The 10,229-nt window shown below is 37.7% G+C and overlaps 2 protein-coding genes across 3 annotated transcripts; one reads left to right on the top strand and one right to left on the bottom strand.

The window, feature by feature from the left end:
• Positions 1-5,445, bottom strand: LOC103441924 (uncharacterized protein At1g10890-like). Of its 2 annotated transcripts, XM_070826082.1 has the most exons (5): positions 5,205-5,445; positions 4,448-4,672; positions 3,035-3,349; positions 836-1,055; positions 1-390 (listed from the first exon to the last, which is right to left on the bottom strand). In XM_070826082.1, the coding sequence occupies exons 2-5, from the start codon at positions 4,588-4,590 to the stop codon at positions 127-129; spliced, it is 942 nt and encodes a 313-aa protein (XP_070682183.1). In that variant the 5' UTR covers positions 4,591-4,672; positions 5,205-5,445; the 3' UTR covers positions 1-126. The 2 variants fall into 2 exon arrangements, with proteins under 2 accessions (XP_070682183.1, XP_070682185.1); XM_070826084.1 differs by lacking the exon at positions 5,205-5,445 and having other exon boundaries at positions 4,448-4,733.
• A 43-nt stretch (positions 5,446-5,488) lies between these two features.
• Positions 5,489-8,826, top strand: LOC103441895 (uncharacterized). Its single transcript, XM_017333874.3, has 5 exons — positions 5,489-5,717; positions 5,811-5,869; positions 6,022-6,071; positions 8,063-8,205; positions 8,301-8,826. The coding sequence occupies exons 1-5, from the start codon at positions 5,698-5,700 to the stop codon at positions 8,503-8,505; spliced, it is 477 nt and encodes a 158-aa protein (XP_017189363.3). The 5' UTR covers positions 5,489-5,697; the 3' UTR covers positions 8,506-8,826.
• Positions 8,827-10,229: the final 1,403 nt, after the last annotated feature.

Raw genomic sequence — 10,229 nt, 5'->3', positions numbered from 1 at the left:
GATCACATTAGAACACCAAAAACTGCGTTGACCAAAAATATTCTTAGGTTACAAGTACAAGAGCGGCAATCAAGTCAGGGACGGACATAGTCAAAAGGAACCGAGCGGAGTTCCACAAAAAATACACTATTTGGATCCGAGTGCAAATGACAATTTTGGCCGGGCTTTGTTCTTACCCAACAATTTCGTTTGGTTCAACCGTGCTTCCTCCTCTTGTTTCTTCCTTCGCAACGCCTCTTCTTTTTGTCTCTGGAGTTCTTCCAGCTCCTTGTATCTCTCCTCCTCCCTCCGCTGCTGCTCCAAAGCCTCCCTTCTTTGAGCTTCTTCCACTCTCCTCCGGTTCTCTTCAAGCATCCCTTCCAGCTCTTCTTTTTCTCTTCGAGCTTGTTCCTGTAGGACACACAAAACACACATAACTTACTTTGATTGTTCCACTAGTACAGAGGGAGGAAAGGCAGATGCAGACTAAAAATATCATCCCATCTGGAATTGTGATTGTTTATAATAATTACACAGCCGAGCAATGCTATGTCTAGGTCTTAGATGCTCGCCGCCCCCAATATCTAGGTCTTCCAGCACCAGCACTCTTTGTAGATGAATAATACATACTTACCGTAATGATTTACTACTATCTTAACGACTTATTGTGTGTACTTCTACCATATCTGCTATTTTACATTTCCCCGAATGGTAAAAATAACAATAGTATTTTCCAGAAAACAGAAGATGTGCATCCAACAATCCCGAATGGTAAAAGCAAACCATGACTCATAAGTGTGCCTCTGTAACAAGAGAAAATGAGATTTTGGAGGCAACATGGTAGCCTAAATATTACCTCCTTACGCCTAGCCTCAATCAGAGCTGCTTCCTTTTCTTTCTCAAGTTGCGCTGCCACTTCAGTAAGGAGCTTCTTCTGTCCTTCCTCCAACTGCCTCTGTATTTCCACTTTAATCTCATCAGAGTTTAAGCTCTCCTCAACCTTCCTACGAATTGCTTCTTCCACTCTTCTTGAAGTCTCTTCTTCAAGCAGTTTCAATTCTGCTTCCTGTTGCCGCCTGAGAATACAAGCAAAAAAAGTTAAGCAATAAAGTGGTCTCTAATATAAAGAGGGAAGCTGCCGCCCGAGTACAAATAAAATGCCAATTAATGTATACTGATTCCTTTTTTTACCCCTCCCCTTCTCTCTCGTCATTATCTGACTGAATAAATGGCAAACTAACCTTCATGAGGACAAAGGTACTATAGATATGCTTATTCTTTTAAGGCATACCTCTAATGTATTCTGATCCAAACATATGAGTTTCAAAACTGGTGAACAGTAGATAAACGATGCACCCATTTTGATCATCAAATTACAAGTTGAACTAAAGCAGTATCATCCTTCAGAAAAGCCTGTGGAGGAGAATGTCAAGTAAACCTGCTGCATTTTTCAAACTAATTATCAAGTTACTTCAAATTTGAATTAAATGCATTCTTGACATATGATAGACTACAGTTTTATAATATATGGCCCAAGTGCAGTGCATCTTGAGTGTGATAAGCACTAAAGCAATAACAAGACATCGGAAAACATTCACATGACAGAAACGGCAGTTCAAGACTGATGGAGAACTACTGTTGCCACATGGCAAAATGGAGTAAGATCAGAAGCCAACAAAGTCCAAACCTTAAGGAATAGACAGTGTACTAAATGATTTGGTAAATAAAAGTTAACCAGGACTTTCCACCAACACTCAACCCAACTGTTGCATGGCTGAGCTTCTTAGGTTAGACACAACAGGTACTTCTAAAGGATCTCCAAACACTTAGGTCTACCATATGGTTGGTTTTGTACACCAAATTAACTGACTATGTATTTCTGGATACTCCAAAAAGGAAATTATGCAGGAAGATGATAGTGTCCTGAAGAAGTATATGCCTCGATGAGTAACTGAAAGTGAACAAGCTATAACCAATGATTTGTGGATGTGACAATAAGTATCATGTGTTGACAGGACAAAGTGTGCTCTAACACTTCCACTCATAAAATTTACACAAGAGGTGCATTTTTTCTTGATAAACCACAAATTCTGTACATATCTTATTGATTAGCTTTCACATAACCAGACCACCTCAGCCCAATTGTAACCCCCATCTGCCTACAATTGTGTAGAGGAGCAAGTTTCTACTCAACCTAATCCCGATGTTCTTAAAAGGCCTTTGACTGCATTACTTACCGTCATAAGAACATTAACAATAGTTAGATTCAGAATAGCTGCATCTGGGATCAACTGCATACAATCTGGAAGTCTAACTCAATTTCATATTATTAACTTCTGAAATCAAGAAATAACTGCAACCAAACTGAGGGATTCCCTGAATAAATTTATACAAATTCCAACTCCCATTGGAAATCCGGTGGAAGAATCTTTAGAGGTTAGCTGATGAAGAAATACATAGCAAGGTCTAACAAACATGCTCAAACACAAATTTTCCTTTCTTTAAACACAATTGCAAGCCTCATATCACTGAATAGCATTGTAAAGCATCGGATTTTGATACCTCTTCAGTATTGCGGTTTTGGAGATTTGGTTCACACTCCACTATTGAAGCTGACATTCTTTACAAATTAAAAAAAGTTGTGTGCATCTCAATTTTGCATACGTAAACAGCAGCCATCCTTAGTTTAATTTTCCAAGAAAGTACTGTTGTATAAAACTTAAATGTTAACAAACAAGCATGTTCCACAGAGTGTCTAGTAGGCTAATTCAAACATGAACCGGAGGTTCTTTCCCTTATGTTAATTACACTATCGTTTCAATGAACTAAACACAATAGTAAGCATCCAGAAAAAATACAGTAATTTTCAGGAGGGCTACTATTCATGTAAAAATCAAAACTCATAAATTTGTGGGTAACAATGAAAACAGTCCCACTATGTAAGCACATAAGTCAGGAAAGAATTAAAACTGTTAGTCTACTCTAAAGATGAACTTAAAAAAGTCATAAAAAAAACTGATATCATAAAAGAACTGATGTTAAGTAATTGTTATACCTTTTCTTCTCTTCTTCTTCTTCTTCCTTTCTCAATTTCTCACTGGCATTTTTCTGCTCCAACAATCCAAGACTTGAACTAGAAGATTTACGAATAGGAGACAAGGAGGAGCTCCTACTTCTTTGCCTCTTATAGTGCTTCAAAACTGGAGAACGACTTTTACGGTGTCTTGGGGTTGGAGAACGACTTTTACGGCGTCTTGGGGTTGGAGAACGACTTTTATGACATATTGGGGTCAGTGAACGACTTTTACGACGTCTTGGAGTCGGAGAACGATTTCTTCGACGCTTAGGGGTAATTGAACGACTTTTCCGTCTGTATACTAAAAACAAAGCTATTAGCAACAGCAATTAAAACTGGACATGACTACACATAATCAATAACTATCAAGTCTGTCCACCATGTAGCACAAAATATATAGAAACATGTACGGTTACCTCATACATTGTTAAGTATAACCTTTGTGTGCTCCATCTTTTATCACATGAAGAAGCAAAGGTCACAATGGAGCAACAAAAGGAAATCCAACAACAAACATCACCTGCTCACTTCCCATTTGACGGGAAGAATCTGAATTCTTTTAAATTCTTAGGAAGAGCATGCAACCTTATATCACTCTGGCAACTCTATATTTTAATCCATGTTTTCATACTAGACTCTTATCCAGTTATTTATAAACAATCAAGAACTAATTTATTTTTTCCAAAGGTCACATGTCCATCAATGTTAGATCCAAAATGAGCCAACCATCAGATTTTATGACAACGTCAGCAATTCTTTGGCATTAGCATGACAGCAACGAAACCTACAAACCACAACTGTAGTTGAAGATGGGAAAAGAAAACTCAGAACAAAAAATGTCAAAGCATACCAAGCCCAGGCAATGGAACTACTAATTCCTGTCCACTTGAAGGTTTGAGGGAAAATGGTCAAATATTAGCAATTAGCATCCAGAATATTGACTCAAAATGATATTTCATGAGAATGCTCCGTTTAGCTGTGACCTCAACATCAACATAATAGGTTCCAGGTAAACTTGAACGCACATATTCATTTTCTATAAAACAGATTTACAAGACTTCATGATTGGGAAATGAAACAATGTTCTAAACGAAACTAATCCAAGTGTTCCAAGCGAAAAAATCTGACAGCCATTACCAAAATCCTTGGTCAGATATTTAACAAATTACATACATCACTCTCTTGTAACATGCAAGTCTACGAACAGGATTCACACTAGACATAAAAAAGTACCAAAAGACCTAAAAATAAGGATGAGAAGATGCATACATAGAAACTCGAACATTATGTAAACCAAATCACATCAGCGATATGCGACGCTTCAATCTTTCCAGCAATTGATTGAGAATCAGTTAAATTATCACAAAAAAGCCGGAATATTAACGGGATCACCTGCTATAAGAATACGAGGAATATGGAGACCGGCTTCTGTCTCTGCGGCTTCTCCTGCTAGACCTATACCCCACTGGAGATGGCGAAAGCCTTCGCCTATAAGAAGGTGATCGTGATTGTGACCGTGCCAAGTCACGAGGCATCCTTCCGCCTCAACTTTAAGCCTACTAGGAATATTTCTTAGAATGAAACTTGTACACTAACAACAATTTTTCCTACTTTGCCCTATAAAAACCAAATCAAATCAATCATTAACGGTTCGTTTGCAGCTGAGAAACTGTCAAATGATCAATTAAGCAATAAAAACAACGATTCTTAACATTTCAGTTGCAGCTGAGAAACTGTCAGAAAATCTAATGAATATACAAAACTTGTCATGTAAATAATTAAGCAGAATGCTGAAAATACAACAGATTAAAATTAATAAAGACCCCAAGCCAACAAGGCTCCCGCTTTGCGAGGGTCGGGGGAACGAAGACCTACCTTGCTTGCAAAGAGGCTGTTTCCACAAAAACCACAAATCAATAAGCATAAATTAAACAATGGTGTCTGATTTTGAAGGGCTAATTAGGAACTGATTAATCAGCGAAGAACAATCCACTAAATCATATACATAATTAATAAATAAAAATTGAATATTCTACTGACAATTTAATCCCCAAGAAACTGCAAAGTTAATCATCGCCATGGAATTAAAAAATAAAAAACCGGTTTGTTCGTTAATTTTGTTGATGGAAAAAAAAAATTAGATATATACCTGTGAAGCACAGAGCAGAGCAGATGGTACCTACGACAAGAGAGCAATCAGGAAGATCGGAAACCGCCCAGCTCCGCCTTGGACGAAACCCTAACTCCTACCAGAGGCAGTTTTGTAATTTGCAATTTGTAATTTGGTGCGACGGACGGACAGACGGAGATTTTGATCAATTTGGTATTTTGATAAAGTCTTGGGCCTCGGATGAAAATACGAAAGACGGAGAGGACTTTTTTCTAAAAATATACTCATAAAATGTAAAATAAATAATAATAAAACATGACAAACCATAAACCGCTGCGCACCCCCAACGCCTACTAAATCCGCAGCCCCGCCGCATAAACACTCAGGGTCCCACCACGGTCGCCAACCGTCGCAGCACCACCACCGCCCCAACTACCACACTTCCACCCATCTAACCTTCCCCTCTACACAATATCTCTTTCTCTCTGTATATCTCTCTTTCTCTCTCTACCAAAGCTCGAAAGTTTCAGTGATGGGGAAGCCAGGTTCACGGTAAGACCTTACCACCACGCAGCGCAACCCCTTCTCTCTCTCTCACTCTCTCTCACTCTCTCTCTCTCTCTGAGTTTTATTTTTTGGGTGCAGATCAGAATCGTCGACCAAAGCTGGCCGGAAGTTCGAAAAGAAGCTCGAATTTTATGCTAGTAAGTTTGGATTTTCGGTGTCTCTTGAAAATGAATCGTAACAGTAAATATCGATACAGATTTTGATCCCCAATTAGTTTCTCTCCGAAAGATGATTGCTTTTTGATATATAGCTTTTCCGAAAGTTTAATTTTTGTCAATGAACAATGCAGAGGTTAGAGATGCAGTTTCTTCCTTGGGTGCACAGAAGGCTATTGTTAAGGTGAGGATCTCCAATTCATCAACTTTCGCTTTGTTTGACGAAATACCAATGCTTTTCCGGTATTATGACCGGAGTTATTGTGGTACATTGTTTAGATATGTCATTTGATGAGGTGATATTGGAGGAGGTCTGCAATGGCGGAAGACATATTTGAGTTTTTAGACTTCAGAGCAATTAATTGGCGGTGACATAACGTTTAATGTTCATGGTTTTCCGGTTGGTTGCTTTGAGCTCATTTTGAGGCTATGTTGATGTGGAGGATTAGACTATAATAAATTGGACTAGGTTAAATGACTGGATTTTATGTGCAATCAAGGAAGACTATGAAATGTTGTGTTCTTATTTGGAGCATCAACCTCTTAGGAATATTCCATCGTAATCCTCCATGTTAGACTACAACATCCACATTCCTCCTTGATACACACATGAAATCTAGTCAGTTAGCTATACTGCATCCATATTCCTCCTTGATTGCACATGAAATCTAGTCGTTTAATTTTAGCTAGTCTAATCGAGTTCCCATATCAAACTTGGCATGAGAGGAATATGTTTCATTGTAATTTTTGTTATCATTTGTAAGGGGTGGGGTGGTTTTTGTTGTTTTGTTTGGGGGGGGGAAGAGAATGTGAGGTTATCAACACTTAACTAAGAAATTTTGAGTGGACCAGAAATTGTGCTGGATGGTGGTGACTCATGGTGTGGGTGTGTGTCTTGGTGGGGGTTGATCAAGATCATTGAGTGAAGCAGAATAAGAAGCTACACTATGAAAATTGACATAGGATGTGTTTATCTAACAATGCCTCATGGAGAGTGGCACAGAAGAAATTACTTAGGGAGTTCCTTTCAAGTTTGGAGGGAGAGAGAAAATAATCATAAAGTCATGTTTGTTGTTATTTATGAAAACCTGGGTTTGGGAAGTTTACAACTTCCCAGCTTTATTTGGCCTGCCACTCATGGAACCTTGGCGAGTTTCAGCCCTATTTATAGTGGACAAAAAGACATGAGTAACATTTTTGAATAATCAAGGATTCGCGAGAGGGGACTAGTGCCAGGGGCTCTTCTGAGTTCTCTTGGGATCGAAAGCGTAACCACCCATTTGGCAACAACGCATAGTGAGTTGCATGAAAGCATCTTTACGCCATCTATTGATGGGTGACAATGAAGATGCAGGGGGGTTGCTGACTTTGCACGGATTCCCTTTGATTCAAACACAAGCATTGAACCCCTAAGCTCTTCGGTTAAAACTAGGTCTTTCACAAGAATGGACAAGTCTTGGTGCATAAATGTTGGAGGAATGGGGATCACTGATGAAGAGAATTGGGAGGCATTGTTGCTTTAGATGAAGACAATTAGCCTTGGAGTTTGGAGGTTGGGGATAAAGTAGCAACAAACAAAAAGAAACCAAAAGATACACATTAGAGTAATGTGGTCTTGCATTTCGTTTTCCTGGGAAACTTAAAGCTTAGTATGGACCGCATATTGGGGCCAGACGAGGGATGATAGGATGTCTATGTGGCCTATATTTAGTGTACAGGGATTTTGATCCCATTTGTAAGGGTTCAAAATGGGCCCAACGAAAACCCAAAACCGAGCCCATTCTTAGGGCTTAATAAGAGTTGAAATGGTTCCCAATCTTCGAACCGTCAACTTGTGTAAACTGATCAGGAAGAAGTTACCACTGCAGTGATTTTGAAAACCTTTGTTGCTCTATATGAACTTGGAGTAGCTTAAGGCAGGAAGAGGGCAGATTTCTAGAAATTCTGGATTTTTGTCTTCAAATATTCTCCCACCCCAAACAAAATGCTGTATCAAACTTCCACTTGGCATTTTGTTTTTTGTCAGAACTTGGCATTTTCTTCGTTTCAATAACAATTGTTTTCTGGATTTTTTTGTTCTGTATGTTACTGATATAACTTGAACACGTATCATTATGTTTTAGTGGTCTTTTACAATGCGTTGGATGCTAATGAGTTAACTTTATCTTCTACCAGAAGAAGAAACTACGTAGTCGACAGAAGAAACTGAAAGCATATGATCTCTCTTCTTTCTCAGAATTCCTTCCGGAGTTGAAGGAAAAGCGACCCACTCCTGCTTCGGAGTTGAAGATAAATTGTAAATCCAAGAAAAGGCTAGTGTAAGTAACTCTAAATCCGGTTGCAATCTTCACTTTTCATTTTCACATTCTCCTATGAAATTTCAGTTAAGTAATAGTGGATTCCGTTTCATCAGATTGAAGGAAGGAAAGCAGTTGACTACAGTTCTTAATCATCCCACTTTCAAGTCGAATCCCCTAGCTGCCATTCATCGGCACTTGCAGAGTACTCGGCCAGTCGTAGATGTCAAGCCAGAGAAAAGGAAAAACAAAAGTGGAAGCAAGAAGAGGAAAGAAAAGAAATCTAAGACGTCAGTCGGACCCCAAGCTATGGATATGTGAGTTGATATTCAGACCCTCATCGATCCAACCTTCCTGTCTCTGACTCAGTTTTGTCTATATATCGTCGCGAATGTTACAATGTTCAAATTTTGAATTCGCAATTTTGTTAGTCTTGCTGGAACTTGTAACAGATTCTACATTTAAACACAACAATCTGAACCAGATGTTAATTGTCATTTGTGAGCATGTATTTAATCGGCATATACTTTAGACCGGCCGGACGGGTCAATAAAATTGTATTTAGACCGGCCGGACGAGATCTTCGTGTGACATAAGATATACTTTCATGTTTCAAATACCATCTTGAATTGGTTCTGGAAATGGTGTGCCAAATTTTGCTTAGCTGTTTATTTACCAGGCAATGAGGCTATTGTTAATTTTGAAGAAAGAAATTTGCTTTATTTCCCTAATTAGCCAATTCAGGATTCAGGCTGATCATTTTAAATTAATTGGATGCTGGAATGGAATCAATTGGTGAGGGGAAAAAAGAATTAACACTACAGGAAAATAAACTTGAAATTTGGATAAAAATTAAAATTTATAATTAATATGCATCAATTTTCTTTTTTGGATTCATAAACATAAAAATTTAGAATTTTCGTATGAAAAAAATACTCTGAATTTGATACTTTAAATTCTTAAGTTTAAATTTCATGTAAATGACTATTATTTTTAAATATTTTATGAATGGGAAGTTACAAATAAAGTATTAAAAAACTCAACCATGAGTGACCACTACCACCACCATCATCACTATCACGGCTGCCTCCACCACCACATATCGGTGTTTCCCCCGCTGCTACAACCGCCACTACCCATCTACCCATCTTCATCACCGTTGCCACCATCACCCACCATTATCATCGCCGTCTCCAACACCAATACTAGCACATTTTTTAACTACTATATCTCATTTATATATTACTAACTCTATACCACATTAAATTTTGTATCTAACCAAACAAAAAAAATTCTAAATTCTAAAATATAAAATTTCGTGATTTCAATTTATTTTATTTTAAACTTCCTTAATAATTTTAGATTTGCTCGTACATACATATACACGCTGTATAAAATAATTTAGTCAGAGTTCAGACTCAATTATTGATGTCGAAGTAGTCAACAATGAACAACAATCCACATCCCACCATCAACGGCTACCCCCGTTTGCTGCTTCTCTATCTCCAAATAAGAATTAAAAATTAAACGACTTAGCTGTGACAACATTTCGGTTCAATAAGTCATTTATCACAATGATATAAAGGTGTTAAATTCTTGCATGATGGATGGTATGAGTTCGGATCTTGTCCGTGGCTAATTTAATTTAACAAAATTATGAAAAAAACAATAATGTCATGTTATGTGTAAGTTTTTTATCACATTAGATAATATTATAGAGGTTTGTTATCCACGTACTTCAAATTACTTCTTATACATTCTTTATTTTATTAATTTTTATCCGTTGATCTTCTTCAATTCTTCCAATTCGACAGTCGAAAATTAAAAAAATATGTAAAAAGTAAAATGAGATGTGTGAAAACCACACCCTAATATTATAAGATCAAAAAGCCACAAAACAATAAACTCGTTTTATGCAAATTGCTCTCCAAACAAAAACTTCCCTCTTGGAAAGATTGTTCCTTTACGCCATGATCTTTTTCTCACCGTCCACCCAAGTTAGAATCCGCTCCCCGTAATTAGAGTAGTTTTAGATATCGTTTCTA

This window comes from Malus domestica, chromosome 08, assembly GCF_042453785.1.
Source record: "Malus domestica chromosome 08, GDT2T_hap1".
Classification (NCBI taxonomy): Eukaryota; Viridiplantae; Streptophyta; class Magnoliopsida; order Rosales; family Rosaceae; genus Malus; species Malus domestica.
The sequence above is the reverse complement of the archived record's forward strand: the minus strand, read 5'-3'. Positions and strand labels throughout refer to the sequence as shown.